The following is a 17494-nucleotide window of genomic DNA, read 5'->3' on the forward strand; positions in this document are numbered from 1 at the left end:
CAGCAGCTGTACTAAGCTCTCAATGGAGACCATGGGGATAGACTGGGACGTTGCGCTCCTAGAGCAGCAGGCTTCTCACGTACAGCCTTCTAATTCTTCCATTCCAACAGTGCAGTGACTCCCTCGACAATTTGATGGCTCCGGGCTCCGGCTCCTCTATTTTCTGTATGGAGAAACTGTTCCGAAGGGCTCTCGCTTGGTTTTTGGTTCTCAGCTTTGGAGTCTCAAGTCAAGGTAGCAACCGTTCCATTGTAGTATTTAAATTCAGTGGGCTTTGTGAGTGCGTGAGGGTTGGACTTTTGCGAGCTTCGCGGAACGCATAGTCTCCTAAGGAAAAGCAGATAGACAAAACGACCGGTAAGGATCCAACGAAAGGAATAGTATCAGAGACATGGGCTATTCGCGCTTGATGCACCTTTCTAGTCCCACATTCGAGAGATTGATAGTAACTCCCTGCGTCTCCGAATGGTAGGATCTCTATCGGCGATATAAATATATCTTCATCAAGTCACTCTCAAATCGCAGATTCCGAAGTTGATACTCTCAGTATACAGGCTGGGCCCACAATCATACTGAACAGAGAAACACGCAATACGTATATTTCTGAGGCAATGCGCCATCATGTATCCCATTTTCTCACGATGCTGTCCTGACCGTTCTGTTCAGGCACTCATGGAATTTAGGTGTCTTTGTATGTGTGGCGGGTAAGGCGAGGACACTTGTATAGATGACTACAAACTGCCATTAGGATTAAAAATCAATCTAGCACGTTCTCAGTGCTGAGCGCTTGTACTCCTCCTGATCCCTGATAAATGATCTACCAGAAGGTGAGACTACCGGCCTTAACTGCACAGCTGTCTTGCGGTATATCGAAGCTTCTAGTTCGGTAACGGATTGAACTCACTGACACTGGCTGTCAATGCTAGAAGAGATTCATTCCACGTGTTATTACAAGCGCGTATACAGACCGGTCAGAAATCTGCTGCGTGGAGGTGGAGGAAATGACAGCCCTGTCTTAGTTGGTCATATGGTCTCGAATAGGGCTGCTTTCTGGTGCCCTACCTCGACGTCGCTAGCACCGGCCTCTTCTGCCCAAACTCATCAACAAGATATTGAGATGTACTCTACTACGCTAATAGCACCTGATACCTTCTGCTGATTTTATTGAAAAAGAGACGTATTAACGGCCATAGATTTGATCCATGATATTCCGCGAACGGTTCATAGCAACAAATTACCCATATTTATCGTACCCGCTCTGCAAATGCTATCTCTTCACTCCCAGAATTCGAAATCCTTGTGGTTTATATACCGATATCATGTACCGGTATAAAAAGACTAAGTTGGGCGGTGCAATCGTCGACTAGATGATAATGATTAGGATCCCCCTTGGAGGCTTGGTAGGCTCAGATGAGTTGGAAATATGCTATTTTTGTTTCCCGTTCAAACTAGTTCTAGATAAAAATCCTTAGAGAGGTGGATTTCGAAATGGATCGTTTGGTCTGTATTCATGGTGTCTAAAAATCAGGGTATACACAGTCAGACCGCAACTCTGAAAGGGATATGGAATGCTCAATGAGCACAGTAAATTGAATATCCAGATCCACCATTGAGAGCCTCAGATAATGTAGTCAGGCATGCTGCAATAGGGCAATTTTCTACAATTCTGCTCCAGGGCTACAGTAAGGACTGTCCCTCGGCAGCTGCCAGTTCCTGCACAAAGGACAACCTCTATTGGCGGACAGGCTAGCTGCCAAGAGACCTGCTCCAACTTTAGATTGCCCGTGCTCCGTTCACAGAGTCTTACAATCAGTTGAAGGTTGCATTCGGCCTCCTCCGCTTCGCTGTGTTGGCCAATCGCCATCCCCACGTGTATCTCGTATCTGGGCCAAGACCTTGCCAAGCCAAGTTCACGGTGGCTGGCATGTCGCCCTCCGTCCTGTCATCAATACAAAATTAAACACATTTATATATAAATATATAAATGTACTACATGGCACATCCTCCCCAACTAGGCCGGGCTGCAGGTCCTCTCGCTAAAAATGAAGTCCTCGCTGTCGCTGGCCGCCCTTGCGGCAGCTGGCACCGTCCTTGCCGACGACTACCTCTACAGCAAACGTCTGGCCAAGCGCTTTGTCGACGATGAGGGCCACTACAACGTGTGTAAGTAATGCCATGTTTGCTAATGTTGCCTCTTTGAAGGCACTGTGATGGCGCTATGGCGCTGTCTTTCCCGTAGTACGCCGAGCTGACCAGCATAGCGTTTTTCCACGTCAACGATGTCCACGCGCACCTGGACCAGTTCGCCTCCTCGGGCACAAGCTGCGACGATCCAGAAAAAGGCTGCTACGGTGGCTATGCGCGCATCAAGACCAAGGTCACCGAGCTGCGCGAGCAGTACCCCGATAACCTGTGGCTGAACGCGGGCGACGAGTTCCAGGGCACGCTCTTCTACACCTACTACGGGGGCGAGAAGATCGCCGAGACACTTAACGAGCTCAAATTCGACGCCATGACGCTGGGTAACCACGAGTGGGATGGTGGCGACGAGGCGCTCGGCCAATTCCTGCTCAACCTGACCTTCCCGATCGTCTCGTGCAACGTCAAGAGCGAGGTCGAGTCGCTCAACGAGACGATCAAGAACTACCACATCTTCGAGGAGCACGAGATCGCTGTCATTGGTGCTACAACGACGACGACGCCCGGCATCTCCAGTGTCGGAAACACGACCACCTTCCTTGACCCCGTCGCCGAGGTCCAGAAGGCCGTCTGGCAGATCCGCAATGAGACGGAGGTCAACCGCATCATCCTGCTCTCTCACCTCGGCTACGAGGAGGACCAGGACCTCGCCGCCAAGACGGAGGGAATCAGCTTGATTATCGGTGGCCACTCACACACTCTTCTGGGCGATATGGAAGACGCCAAGGGTGACTATCCAACCATCGTCGAAGATCTGAACGGTCATGAGGTCTTCATCGTTACCGCCTACCGCTGGGGCGAGTACCTCGGGGCCATCGACCTGACCTTCGATGACGACGGCCACGCGCTCGCGTACCACGGCGCACCCATCCACATGGATAACAGCACCAGCTTGGACGAGGAGCTCGACACGAAGATTCAGGGATGGGCCGAGGCGTTCGCCGACTTTGCCGCCGAAGTGCTCGGCGAGACGGACGCGGTGCTCGTGCAGGAGACGTGCCAGGAGGGCGACTGTCTGCTAGGCCAGGTCATGGCAGATGCGATGTATGAGTACCGCTACAACCAGACCGAGGGCACCGACGACGAGCCGGCCTTGGCCCTGATCAATTCCGGGGGCGTGCGCGCTGAGATCAATGAGGGTCCCATCACCCGCGGCGAAGTGCTCACGGCATTCCCCTTTGGCAACGCGATTGTCGAACTCGAATTCTCCGGTGCGGATCTCCGCAAGATCCTCGAGGGTGCGGTCTCGTACGTCAACCAATTTAACGGAGACGAGATTACGTCGTGGTTTCAGGTCTCACGCGGTGTGCGAATCGAGTTCAATCCCGATAACGAGCCGGGCGACAGGCTCGTCAATGTAACTATTCAGGGAGAGGCCATCGACGACGAGCGTGACTACCGCGTCGTGACCCTGGACTTCTTGGCCGGCGGTGGAGACAGCATCTTTGTCGCTACGGACGATTTCATCACGCTGGATACGCAGGATGAGGTGTTGACGCAGTACATCGTCGCGCGGACGCCGCTCTCACCCGAGCTTGAGGAGCGAGTGGTCGAGAATGACGGCCAGGGCGAGAATGCGGATGAGAGCCAGAACGACGAGGTGGATGGACCTTCTGACGCAGCTGGCATGCTGGCTGTTCCGGCCTGGACCGCTCTTGCTGGTATTGCTGTGGCGATAATGGCGATGTAGCCCAGCATAACCATCCGGTATGTGAGCTAGGTATGCCCTTCAGTGCTCTTACCCTGCCAAATAGTCCATACAAACGTTATATCGATGTAACGCATGCAACCCATGTAAGTCTGTTTTAATAAAAGAGGAACACCCATGTCATAACGAATCATTCTTAAGCAAGCATGGTGATTCATCATATGAACACAGTCATTCTACATTACTAGAACCATCAAATAAGCAGCAGCGGGGTTGAGCAAGGTTTCGAACAAGACGCTGAGTGCCAGAACTCAGCCAGAAGAGTATGCTGACAGGGAGGAGGTATATGTGGTTTCCATGACACGGGCTGATGAGAATTCCTTCCGTCTCAGGAAACAAAATTGTCGTTTTCCGAGTTGTATCGCCAAGAGGCATAAATATTTCCAAGACTAAAACTACTAGCTTCGCCAGGTCCCAGAGAGAACCAAAGACCTTTTTGAAATCCAACAGTCCTGGCCATGCCTTGCATAGTGTCATGAATACCATGGAAAGGCAAATGCAGCAGTAAGATGAACAATTGACTTCCATTATTGAAACTAAACCTCTTGCCATAATGCTGTTGATTGCCTACTATATATTGTGACTGCTTATACCACCAGATACGTTACCTGGTGCTGACACGATATATACCTTTCGGCTGAACGACAAATATGTACAACATAATTCATCGTTCTGTATATACAGCTTAAGTTCATCATTCATGATTTTCATTTGAGGCCCCGGAGTCTGTCAACTTCAAGCCTATTACAGCCTTGCAGATTCAGAACGTTTAGAAATCTACCCTGGTGTAGGTAGGATAACCTTGGGTCCCCAAGAACCCTCATACCCTACTTACCCTTCTGTATCCCACAGCCCATCTGGATTCCATATGTTGGTACATCAAGTACCCAGGCATCTGAGAGCAGAGATATTTTGAATTCTATAGAATCACGCAGCAGGCTGGTGATGAATCGTCACCGTAGACTCTCCAGCTGCCATAGTCAGGCGCCTCTTTGGACTCCACAATAATAGCACCCTCTTCTTTCTCCAGCCCCAGGTTGTCCTCCCTGCTATCCTTCCAAGCAGCTATAGATACGATAGAAAGAGTAAAGTCGCCCTCCTGCTCACCGAAGAAACTACTCAAGAGTCAGTATCCCAGCACTTACTCACCAAAAAACACGAACCTTCGCATCATAATACTGAACCTCTTAATAGCCTTGCAGTCCAACGGCTCGACGTCATGCACTTCTTTTCCTCTATACGTCGGCCTGAAATCCTCCCATTTGAAAGCCACTTTGCCCTTGTTATAACCAGGCCTGAAATCCGCCTCCCAGCTCAACCCGCTCCGCTCGCGTCCGTCGTCTCTAGGCGGGAGAAGCCCCTTCTCATCCTTCACGATGAGCGTGTACAGTTTCGTGTCCGAGTTCGCAGTGTCAATATCCAATTCCACCCCCGAGTATGAGGATAGATCCCAGCTTCGGTCTCCGGTGGTCCGCTGCGATGCGAAGCCGGCACCGCCGAGGGTGCGGGTGTCGAGATGACCGTTAAATGTCGCGGTTTTCCCGTCGTGCGATGGAATTAAATAGGAGTGCGAGGAACCGCCACGGACGCGGTCGTCGGTGGACGTCCAGTCTGCTGAGAGCCAGGGGCTTCTTGTGGTGGTGGTTAGCTGATTGAGTTGTATAGAAGAGGATGATTGATGGATTGGGGCCAGGCATACTGAGGACCCCCGAAGAGGTATTTCCGTGACTCAACCATTATACCTCGGTTGTGAAGCCTTTTACAGTTATAGAATCAAGAAAAGAGAAGCAGAAATGCTCTGGGGTCATTTTGCCAATTGGCACAAATTGATCGGGCAGTTGAGGAATGACGTCGATGATCCACTCTATATACGGCGCTTTGCTATACATACAGGGTACGCCAGGCAGATTAACTAGTGCGGAATCTCTACGACCATTTCCTGCTAGACAGAAAATTAAGACCGGCTGTCTCTGATCCAAACGATGATATGACTGACAGGGACTATGCGGTGTCCCACTCTCCCTTCGTTGCGGGATCAGTCAGGTAGAACCGCTTGATCCTCGAGTGCAGGATCATGGCGGAATCCCTGACTGCCGGTTCCCCAAAAAAAGTTCTTGGAGATTCAAGCTGCGCAATTTCAGCTGATGGGAGCTGCTGCAGTAATCAGGTGCAGTTTAGGCTGGTATTGGACCCTCGCTACCTTACCCGGCTGCGCGCCCCAACTTGGGGGCTATGTATGCCGAATCCGTATGTATTGTGGAGGCCAGGACGGCAGCGAATCATATCACCGAGTACCAGTGATCTGGCGAATCTACTTACTCCTAGAGCACTATCCTGTGAAGCTGAGTGTAACTGTGGCCGTAGGTTTTGTCCATATTGAGCCTTTCCATGGAGGACTCCGGGAGGGCCCAAAGCTCACGTTCGCGATGAATCTGATGAGTGTACCTTGTCATTATTGGATATCGGTGGATGAATCATCTGGCAGCAGCATGACCTAAAGCCCCCATGGCTAGCTGGAGTGGGTAATGGGGCTACGTGGTGCTGCCCGGTGACGAGATGATGATCTATCAAGAATTGCCTAAACGGGGAATGATGAGGTGCACTGGATAGAGTCGATTAAGGTTTTCTTAAACTACTACATGCTTTTTGATTAGAGCTAAGCCTAATTACCAGCACTGAATAAACCCCTTCACGTGTCTACCGACAGGCAGTACCATCAGCCTTATGGGGACCGCTCCCAACGGTAGTCCTGCAGTCTTACCAACAAGAACAGCCAATAGAGGCCAGTTTATACTTATCCACCGCTGCAGAGCTGTGCAGTCAGAGTGCAGCGCCGAATTGTGCACTGGCATCCAGGAAACGTCGCTATCTTAGCTCTGGATTATCGCGGTCGTGGCCCTATGAGAGCGCGGCTCAGCCGCTGCTATCCTTGCTCAGCCGCGTCTGGCTCGTACTCATGCTGTCGTCCGGAGGGTGTTTATTTTTGGTATCATCATTATGCCCACCTCGTATAGAGAAGGGTGTGATTGGTCGTGCTCGGATATTCTCACTTAGGGCTGAGGCTTATGGTCTCCACACTCTAGCGGTTGAACCCCGACATTCAGAGTATTCTATTCTAGTGCTTATTCCTTCCCCATATCCTTCCCAAAGAACAATAGTCTGCCATACACAGTTTAGCCTTCATCCTTCGTGCCATAGCTTAGTGACTGTGGGCTGACTCTCCAATGTTAGCTGCTAGACCCTTCCTTCTTTGGCGGAGCCCCTACATGCAACCTTGATTTTGGACCCACGACCTTCGGGGGGCCTAACGTAGCATAGCCATCGGAGCGGGAAAAAAGATAGAGAGAGGGAGGAAAGGCTTACTGATCGGGTAGAGGATGGTAGTCAGCCCTGCCCGAATGGGGCCTTCTTGAGCGGTGGCTCTGCGTGGAAGGGCATAGCCTCTATTCCTCCGTGTATCCTACAGTGGATATGTGATGGACGGTAATAGAATGTTGTCCAGCTGTGTAGAGATACGGTTGGGATCAAAAAAAGCATATAAGGAGGCTCGTCGCCGTGTTGGCATACCATCAAAACAGCAAGCAACAGCAAGCAACAGCAATCAGCATCACATTTAATCCAGCACTATCTCTCCTCTCCTGAGCAACTTCAATCAATTTCAAGCAAGAAACACACCACCGATCTGTCACAATGCATTTCACTCAGTTCATTTCTACCTCCCTCTCTATCTCCCTTCTCGCGGGCTCTGCCCTAGCCATCCCCACGGGCTCCTACTCCCATTCCAACAGCACCGACGGCAGTGGCAGCAACATCGACAGCCTTCTCCCTCCCATCGTTCCCGTGAACCCGCGCTCCGGCAACAAGGAGCTCATCACCTCCCTTCTGCTCGCCCCCACCCAAGCTGACCGCGCCGCCCTCCTCACCGAACCAGGCGACTACATCTTCGATTTCAACGAGGGCGGCGCCCCCGAGGGCGCCGAGGCAAAAGGGCTAGGCGGCTTCTCCATCGCCGCCCACAGCAAAACCTTCCCTGCACTTATCGGCAACGGCGCCTCAATGACGCTGGGCTTTCTAGGCCCCTGCGGGATGAACACGCCGCACGTGCACAATCGCGCTACCGAGCTCAACGTCGTGGTCAAGGGGCGGCTGGTCACAAATTTCATCCTTGAGAACGGAGTGTCGCCCGTCGAGAACACGCTGGACCTCTACCAGATGGCCGTGTTTCCGCAGGGCTCAATCCACCAAGAATTCAACCCCGACTGCGGCGAGACGGTCTTTGTTGCTGGCTTCAACGATGCCGACCCGGGAGTCAGCCAGGTGGCGCAGGGCCTGTTCGGCTTGAGGGGGGATGTGGTGCAGGCGACGCTTGGTGGCATCCAGACATTCAACGGACAGGACATTGAGAGCTTCCGCGAGATGATTCCGAAGAACGTCGCGCTCGGCATCGAGGCTTGCTTGGCCAAGTGCGGGCTGCAAAAGAATGAGAAGAGGGAGTTGAAGGAGTTGATGAACTAAGTCGGGCTACTCGTTTTCGCTTCCTAATAGATGGGCAGGAATCAATAATTGGTTGTTGGTTTGGTTACTATGATTCTTTTGCTTCATGTTAGCATCTCAAGTTTTGTTGATATCTGGCTGTTTACCTGCTTACCTTACCTTGCATTGGTGGCTCATATATGTGCGACTATCTAGCATACATAGCGTCCGTTCTGTCTCATCAGTCTCCATTTGTCCTTTCTCTCATAAATATCCAAGCGGTCCATCTCGCTGCTCAATACCAATATTTTAGTCGAAACAATGCTTTCGGAGAAGATTCTTTGCCCTTCTTGTGAGTAGGGTAGATGGCTGTTGAGTACGGTAGGGTCCTCCCTCTGCTAGTACCACCCAAGCCTAAAGCTATACAATATATCGACTGTAGACAGCGGTATAAACGGTACCTCCCGGCACCAAGTCCAGATACCAGCAGCGCGGAATTGTCGACATGTTTGGCCTTTGCGGCATGTAGGTCAGCTACTAGATTTCCGCTTCACAGTCAAACCTGTCCGTCTAGGCCGGCATGATGAACTCTCCAGTGGTGAAAGGAGATAAAAGGGAGGTCTCACTGTCAAGTATCTATGAAAGGGACGACGCAGCTTTACGGTTGTGAATTAGAACTCCTTCTACCAGAGATCAGGCGACTAGACCTGATATGCTTCATAGAGCATTAAACACTGACTCAGTGGGCTCTGACAATATGTCGCTGATCTCTCTTTTATCATTTTGCTGCAGAGTATCGTCCGCACTCTGAGTTTGGTTCAGTTGGAAGGTGGGAGCTGCTGCTATCCTTTAGTCCATGTCTGTACCAACAAGAACCGATTATCGAGGCTCAACTGGGAAGGTATAGCCGCCGCTTACTCTGAAGCTGTTGATGTAGATGTTTCAGCAATTCAGCAGTGTGATTCTTAATGTCGAATAGAGTGCACCAACAATTCTTCCTTCAAGGTCCAAGGTCAATCTGTGGTCAAGCGAAGGACAACCTTCCAGGCCATCTGTAATTATGAGCTGACCACAATCTAAACCGGCCAAGACCCACAGATTGGGTTTCAACAGCGGGGCGCGTCTTTTTACTCCTGGGTGCATAAGGGATGGATCTTATGTCAGTGGACACCGAGTACCCTGAATGCAGGTACATGCTTGTCAGATCCAGCCGAGTGGCAGGACAGGAATTATACTCCGTACCGCAGAACGGACGCATTCGCGCTTGTTAGCGGTGCCACTATTGAGGATCAGACCCTTGAAGCCCATGCAGGAAGTACATTCCGGGCGGGACCAGGAATCCACGACTCGCCGTCCATATAAGACCACCTCTGCAACCCAGGCATCCCCAGGTCTCAATACGTCTCTAATTCAACAACACAGGCCGATTGATAATGAAGTACTTCCTCGTCCTTGCAGCCTTGGCTGCTGGTGTCATGGCTTATGAAGCTGTGAGCAGTCCGCCATGCAATGAATATGTACGCACCGTTACCAGAGTCCAATCTTCTTCTACGGCAAGTTTTCGCACTTGTCTGCTAACCATCAATACAGGAAGTCCACAAAGACTGCGGGTCCGCCTGCCACCCAACGTGCGAGACATTCGAAGACGATGTCAATATCTGCACCCTGCAATGCGTCATCGGGTGCTATTGTAAAGATGGACTGTATAGGACAGAGGTAGCCAACGTACCTTGACAGCTTAGAAGCACTAGATACTAACGAGTGCAGAGCGGTGCTTGCGTACCAGGGGATAAGTGTAAGCAGGGGCAAGGCGATGGCCGGAGTGAGAGCGACTATGGGGACGAGGGCGGGGACGAAGACGCGGGCGAAGATGCGGATGAAGATACGTGGTCCTACTACTAGTTGAACTGGCGTTCTGATAATGGGCGGTTGTGGGACGTTTGTTGGCAATGCATAAGAGGTGGGTGGGATGAGTGTAACAGGCACTGGGCTCGACCGGTTGATACCAATCCCTCGCTGTTAGTAGCACTTGAAAAGTATGATAGTAAATTAAAACAAAAAAAATTTAATGCATTTGCTTCAGTTTCTTGAAGGAGGCACCGTTGAGAATCGGTATAAGTAGGAGATCTGCCCAGAATGGAGATAATGTCTGCGGGCATCCGGGGATGCATCGGCGTCTATCGACATGCATTTGATGTCGCATGTAGCACAAATGACGGCAAGGATGCAATCAATGTCTGGACCAGGCGATCCAGGTCTAGAAAAATGCCTAATAGGCAGTGAATGGAATGCGGCGTTCTTGCGGGACGGCATTCCACGAAGCATAAGCTCTCTGGAAGTCACTCCTGTTCTGCTGTAGCTGATATGAGTTGGCATCTTGAAATCTGACGTGGGATGAAGGGCCCTTCAGTATAATACAGGAATTGATAGAGCATGAACGACCCGGCATTCCTACCAGAATGAACAACTCTGACATCTGTACTTGGTATATACTCATTTGTACTCATGATGAGGTTTAAACTTCAAGAATTGAGCCGCGGGTCGTATATTTAGTTCTTACCGCTGGACATGACACAATGACACAGCTAGAGAGCTGTCTGACAGCTTTTTGCAAGTTGACTTAGGGCACGGGCTCCACAGAAGATGCAAGGGGTCTGTGAGGCAAGGCATTAGTGATGCCCTGATATTATGCAAATCTAGGCGCAAGGGCTAGTCCACTCAGACGGAGAAGGTCGAGTTAGCATAGCCAACGTATCAATCTCGCGTTCTTAACGTCATACCAAGGACGGCCCCGGTACATATACAATTCACCCACCACAGCCAAAAGGCCCACGTTCTATCATCCAATATGAGGATACTGCTTCTTCAGCCACTCCTTCGTACGTCTCCTAAAGTTAATGACAAAGCATTCGCAAACCCCGGATGAGCCGCCTTCCATGATCAGCGGGCCAAGAGAAGCGGACAGGCTCGCAAATACGCGGATACCTTCTATTCGAAACATAGGCCTCAGAGGTTGGAAGTCCCGAGCCGTCTGTATAGTAAGATCAGAGGTTATTCGCTCTAAGAGGAAGCAAGTGACTGGTATCATCTAATGGTTCCTGACTCCACTGGAACTCATGCTAGTACTTTCGTACATCAAAGTTCAAATAGTCGCCGTGTTGAATTGCTCTCAAAGTGAACGTGGCCGCAAGGTCAAAACTTTTGTCAGCGGCGAATAAACCATCTTACGGCCGGGTTTGACGTTCTTGTAGACTTGGTGAATTGAGATTGGAGACAGTGCGTCCATGGGCTTCCCCTAATTATGTGATGAACATACAGTAGCATGCGAGATTCACAATTGGCACTAGGTTCTCATTGCTTTACATCTTGTAAGCATGCAACAATGTATTGGGCACCAACACTTTCAGTTAATTCGGAGCACTGCCTACAGATTGAGAGATGAGTGATGCCTAAGTTAGGCTCCGGCATAGCTACAACCGCGGTCACAAGATCGGCAACCATCACCTACAGAGTAGACTCATCATACCCGCCTCGCCTGTAACGGAGCAGGTTGGATCTTCTGGTGATCTACGGTGTATAGTTTGCATATTCTTGGCTGAAAATAACCGTAATAAGCTTGCATTGACTACCGCAACCGCGGCCTGTACCTCTAAACCATGAGAGCCTCTCCCGAATTAGGCGCACTCAACAAACCTGGCCACCAGTCAAGGACATTCCTTGGGCTCAAAGTCCTGAAGGCCAGAGTCGACGCTGTCGTCGGGGAACATACCAATAGAAGCATACCCGAACGTCGCGTTGTAACCCTCAAGGGGCATAAGTGCTTCATGTTAGAATAACCAGTCCAGTGCGGATTATAGCCCGACGCTCAGTGTTCAAGAACCAATGGTATGTTTTGACGGCCTTGAACGGAGCTCTCTCACTCCCTTGTGAGTTCCAACCTGTGTCAAAGGATATCCCTGGTATACGCTATCCCACGAACCTGTGTTATTTGACTCAGTCCCAATCAAGTGACGATTGCCAACCTGTTATGACCCTTGTGTTGCAACCTTTCACATAAATCACGGCCATACAGATAACATTGCGAGAGTTGGATCTGCAGGGCTGAAAAGACAGCGACGATTACTTCCAGAGCTAAACGCATGATATTCGCTAACTTGCTAGCGCAGGTTGTGGATGCACAGAGAGCAGATGGCGTTAACGAGCTCTCTTCAAGTCCTAGAGCCGAGGTATCTCTAGATGAAGGCCAAACCCGATAGAAGAAGTACCGTACATAGGCAATTAATCCAAGAGCTTTCTGTTTCTTCGCCGTCCAAATATGTATATGGGATGGTATTGTCAGATCTATAGATCTATAACTCAAATAAGCCGGCAAACATATGCAAGCATCACCATTGCAATTGTTTTAATTCTCACTTTGTAGATAGCGGCTTGCAAACGTATTGATATAAGTAGTGTCCTTACAGTTGAAGCAAGATCAGTTCCCCCTCCAGCTGGCTTCACAATGTATTGACCCAAGGAGCCTTACATATTCATGTCCCGCGTCCTGCAGGCTGCACTTTGATAACATGACAAAATTGGCATGGGATTATCATGATGGCTCAGAGATTCTTTCTATTGAGTGCTTCCGGTGTCTTAAACAGACAGATGTGCCGTGGACGACACGGCGCGGCAAAGGCCTGGCAGATAACGGATTCTTGCAATTATGCCAATGGTGCAAGTTCATCCTGCGGAGAGACGCTCTTCTTGTCCAGAAGCTCCGGCGGGTTTTACAACTGCTGTTCGAGGAAAATGTCCCATTGCCCGGGACATGCTGGAGTATTGAGGGTGGACATGGTACTTTGACTCCCAACAAAGCTACCAATGAGATAATGCGACGGCTGCCAATAAAAATATTGCTGGAGGAAGTATGCCCGACCAATCTATCCCCAGATATGACTCAGATAATCGAAGCCAGTGCCAAGGCTGTTGAGAGCCAATCTGTCCCCATGCTTCACGATATATTTGAGCACTATCAATTTATGGAAAACTCTTCTTGCGATTTGCATGCCGCTGTAATGAGAATGTCAAACTCAACGTCCATAATACAGAATATGGATTGGGCCGACTCCGAATTATACTTGCAGACCGAAAGCCGTTACATTAATCTCCTGCAAGGACACAACAAGTGGCTATTGTCACGGCGGCATAATCTTTTTAATATGGACTTGTTGGATCCCCTTGTCATGTTATGGAGCACGCATTTGTTGGTGCCGCGTTCTTATTGCGACTTTTTCCGGCGTTATGGCAACAGCGAACTGGTGGGCTTAGAGCCACCGCATGATTCCAAAACTTGCAACCTGTGCCATACCCTGTGTACCCCTTCATTTGCGCGTCGGTTACTTCGAGGCTTCACCTCACTATCAGAGTGGAAGGATTGGTTATCCACTGTGTAGGAAGTCCTACACTAGCTCTGCTTGCAGCTGGCACCGCTCTGTGATCGTGTAGCTGATAGAACATATACCATAATGGCTTACCTAGGCCTGAAAGATCCCGATCGGTTTTTGAACCTGCAGGGCTGTTGCTAGTGAGGGCATTCAGGGCACGGAGAACGGGAACTCACTGGGAAAGCACGCACAGCGGGTTTTCTTTCGTTCCAGATGATGGCAAGGTCCTCTGGATCTCAGAACGAAATTTGGTGGCTTCAGGGCGAGTTGTTCCCATCAGAGAGACGGTACAGAAACTTGGACCCATGACAATTATTGTATCAACCTTCCGATAATCGTATGCATAAGTTGTCCTTGCGAACTTCGGGTCTCTGGCCACTCGGCAGCCCCATCTCTCATCTGCTTGCTTCTTGGCAGTCCCAGTTCAGACATCCAGCACTGGAAAGATCTTCAATTTTCATAGACCTAGCTTTGGCACGGGAGCAGATCTGGCCAGAGAGTGCTCAGTAGGTGTTGAGCGAGATCCTTCGCGGGTTCCCACACTCTACCTGACGCTACCCTTACCCCAATCACGTCCTGCATATTGTTGCTCTTTATAGCCACACTTTTCTCAGATTTCACATCTCTCTCGTCACAGAAGCACTGTACTTCTAGCGGGATCGTGTCGAAGTCGGGACCGTCTGTTATTCGCTGACTTGGAACCTGGAGCGAGATTGTCAGGGAGTGATCGCTGTCACAGGGACTTATGGGCGACCGGCTTAGGGTCCTAGGGTGGAGAGTCGGAATAGATGCCAAAGACAGAGCAAGAGCGAGTTCAAGATGGTTCAGGGAGCTAGAAATGAGGTTTATGGGGACGTGTTATCGAGATAACAGCGGCCTTGAACCGCCTGAAGTGCGCAGTGGAAGCGACGTGGATGCGCCCACTTTCTCAGGAAAAGTAGCGGGCTTATGGTCTTTCTGAGCACATTTCACGTTGTTGTAGAGTAAGCAAATCTTGTACTGGGTGAGGCTGCTTCTTCAGATTATGAGGTGTGGACTTATGAGGGTTATGAGGGATACCGTATGTCCATTTCTGCAGATACCTCAAAACGCGGAATGTTGGCCGCTATAATTACCTTCTTCTGGTGAAGAATTTCAATTTGTAGGGAGTACTATAGACAACCCCGTGCTTTCTTTGTCGCCCAATCGATACTGATTGCCCAATCCATGTTTGCAGGCACGAACGATAGTTCGTTACAACGAATGGATGACACGTGGGACAGTTATATATATTTTGCACAACATTGGTAAAAACCATGCCTCATACCACCTGTCAGCGGCTATTTTGTCAGTACTGGCAGGGTTACGGGCTAAGATTATATAGCTATTTATTGCTCTTTGAATATTATTCTACGTAAAAATCATGCAGCAAACTAAAACAAATTACACTTAATTTAGGCCCATTGTAGGGTAGCAAAAGACCTGCTAGGTTGAGAAGATAGGCAGTCGAAATAGGCCCCTTCTGAAAGGCGAGGCACCTAACGCGCACTTTCCCAACTTCGTATCTCCTGCTTTTTTGCTCCCTTCAACAATGCCCTTCCGTCCAACTCATGATGATTTAGGCTTATCCGACTCACGTCTCTTAGTATGCTCGACGAGTCTACCGTTCTCCCCCTTCTCTGTTTTCCTCCCCATGAATAGAAGCTGCTCGAGACATCTTCCTCTATACTCATCAGCAGCGGTCGCATCTTTCAAGAGCGCCAATATTCACCGTCAGTATGGGTCAAGCAACCGAATATCAAAGAATCAAGTGGAGAGACCAGAGCCGAACTACAGGAGTTCCTTTCATGGCCATGAAGCTGCGCGCAGCAGATAGAGGCTGACTTGGTTTGGCGGCAGCTCATCGAGGGAATACTTCTAGAGTATCACGGCCTTAAAGCAACAGTCTAGATTCGGAGCCCAGCAGAACTCCATCCGTCCAGTAGTTTTATATGCCGTTGCAATCTGGACGTGATTCTGTCGATTTAGGAGATTTTCGTGGCAGGAGGTGAAGCTTCGCTACTACGTACCATCACGATGGAAAGGGTGTTAGTTATTATCGAGCGAGGTATCAGTCTCTGGTTCAGTGGTCCTTTGAAGATGGCTAACAGTCGAACCGCACGTCTCAGTTTCCGATCCTTATCACCCGCTTGTCATGCATGCGAACACATTACACGGCTGCATGCTCTGCTTGGGATTTCAAGGAAAGAACTAGTCATCGAGAGAAAAATCGGTTCTTGATGATCTCGGAATAGGTCGATTCGTGCCTGCCGACTTATAAGAAGAATCCCGCGCCGTCAAGTAGCACGGCGCGAAACGTTTCTCAGACTTACCTGCCGTTCCTGCTTCAGATTTAAGTTCCTATGGGAGGCATTATGTGAAGTCTAGAATGATGGCCATAACAGACGATCAGTGACTGAATGTCGGCTCAGGTATGGCGGGTGCAGGGCAAGGTATTACAAAGGGGGCATGATCAAAACCGCGAGGATGTCCAACCAGTTGGACACGTTGGGAGTACTGGCCGGACCAGCCGGGATACATTGTGCCCAGTATGAGGACGACCGCAAATGACCAGAATGGCAGAGACTATTTTCGTCCTGAATCCTAACCCTCGGAGGAGGCCCAACGTAAAATCAACTGCTCTCTTTGTCAATCAGAACAAATTTATCCGCTGGCGTTCTCCTGGAAACTACGTTGATTATAAGTGGTAAATGAGATGAGGATGAGCAGTTAACAGCATGAGCATGAAACTACCGGTCGGCAGCGCTGACCGTCTGACGACGGCCACCACTCTCATGCACTCCAAAATCGCACCCACGTGGGTATACATCTGTCTCCTCCCTCGTGGTTACAAACACAAACACAGAGGTCATCCCACTCCTTCCCACTTCGCTCATAACCGATACCCACGACCCTGTCTATCCATTCCCTTCATCAAAACCCCCTTTTCCATAAAGGTTTGAGGGATCTTCCAGTGCGACCGCCAGGAGCGCCCTGTTTATATTACACGCCCAGTCAATGTCGAGCATTCACGAACGTGACAAGGCGCCAACAGAACAAGCCTCAGCGTGTCATGCGCCGAGAGTGCTTCGACACCTTGTAGGTGCTTAAACAAACTTGGCTACGGCTGGGCGGCCCATATACCTAGCTCATCAGATTCAGTGATGCAACACGCAAGCGCAGGTCAGCACTAACTAGACACTAGGTTATCATCATCCTGGTAGAGACGGAGCACATCGTCATTTAAGGGTACAGTGCTTCCGCTCAGCAAATACGCAATTCCCTATGGGTGGACGGGACAGCAGCACGTGCTCATCTGACGAGCCCAAACAAAGTGGAACTACGGCAGAAGCAAGTATACTTCTCCGGCGCTGGGATTGCCCTCCCAAAACTCGTGTCCCTCGATCGTGGGATGACTGCGACAAATGACTCGAAAGATGATGTTTGCTGCCAGGCAGAAGCATAGGATGGAACGTGTACCGCTATCAGAGTGCCATAACGCAAGGTTCAATACTGCATGGCGGTTGATGTGGTTGTTGATGGGTTGTTGGGGGCACGTAACATCATTAGAAGAGTCCTATGGATTTGCGGAACAGACGCACGTGCCTATGCTAGGGGGATCGATATCGGACGCGATTGATGGCGGCCTGCGGACCCCGACATCCATAAACCA

General features: G+C 50.1%; 4 protein-coding genes across 4 annotated transcripts, besides 1 other annotated feature; 3 read left to right on the top strand and 1 right to left on the bottom strand.

Moving 5' to 3' along the window:
• Nucleotides 1-17494: part of a sequence feature (contig 1.101 1..209568(-1)) that runs on past both edges of the window.
• ANIA_05939 (bifunctional metallophosphatase/5'-nucleotidase) lies at nt 2043-3889 on the top strand (the record flags this gene model as incomplete). Its single annotated transcript, XM_658451.1, has 2 exons — nt 2043-2163; nt 2262-3889. 2 exons carry the CDS (start codon nt 2043-2045, stop codon nt 3887-3889), a joined length of 1749 nt encoding a protein of 582 aa, XP_663543.1.
• ANIA_05938 (CIA30 family protein) lies at nt 4572-5715 on the bottom strand (the record flags this gene model as incomplete). Its single annotated transcript, XM_658450.1, has 5 exons — nt 4572-4579; nt 4743-4826; nt 4865-5022; nt 5053-5555; nt 5650-5715. 5 exons carry the CDS (start codon nt 5713-5715, stop codon nt 4572-4574), a joined length of 819 nt encoding a protein of 272 aa, XP_663542.1.
• Nucleotides 7598-8422, top strand: ANIA_05937 (germin family protein; the record flags this gene model as incomplete). The annotated part of the gene is made up of 1 exon (XM_658449.1): nt 7598-8422. One exon carries the CDS (start codon nt 7598-7600, stop codon nt 8420-8422), a length of 825 nt encoding a protein of 274 aa, XP_663541.1.
• On the top strand, nt 9814-10282 carry ANIA_05936 (trypsin inhibitor-like cysteine-rich domain-containing protein; the record flags this gene model as incomplete). Its single annotated transcript, XM_658448.1, has 3 exons — nt 9814-9897; nt 9971-10105; nt 10148-10282. 3 exons carry the CDS (start codon nt 9814-9816, stop codon nt 10280-10282), a joined length of 354 nt encoding a protein of 117 aa, XP_663540.1.

Source organism: Aspergillus nidulans, chromosome I (assembly GCF_000011425.1).
Source record: "Aspergillus nidulans FGSC A4 chromosome I".
Taxonomy (NCBI): domain Eukaryota; kingdom Fungi; phylum Ascomycota; class Eurotiomycetes; order Eurotiales; family Aspergillaceae; genus Aspergillus; species Aspergillus nidulans.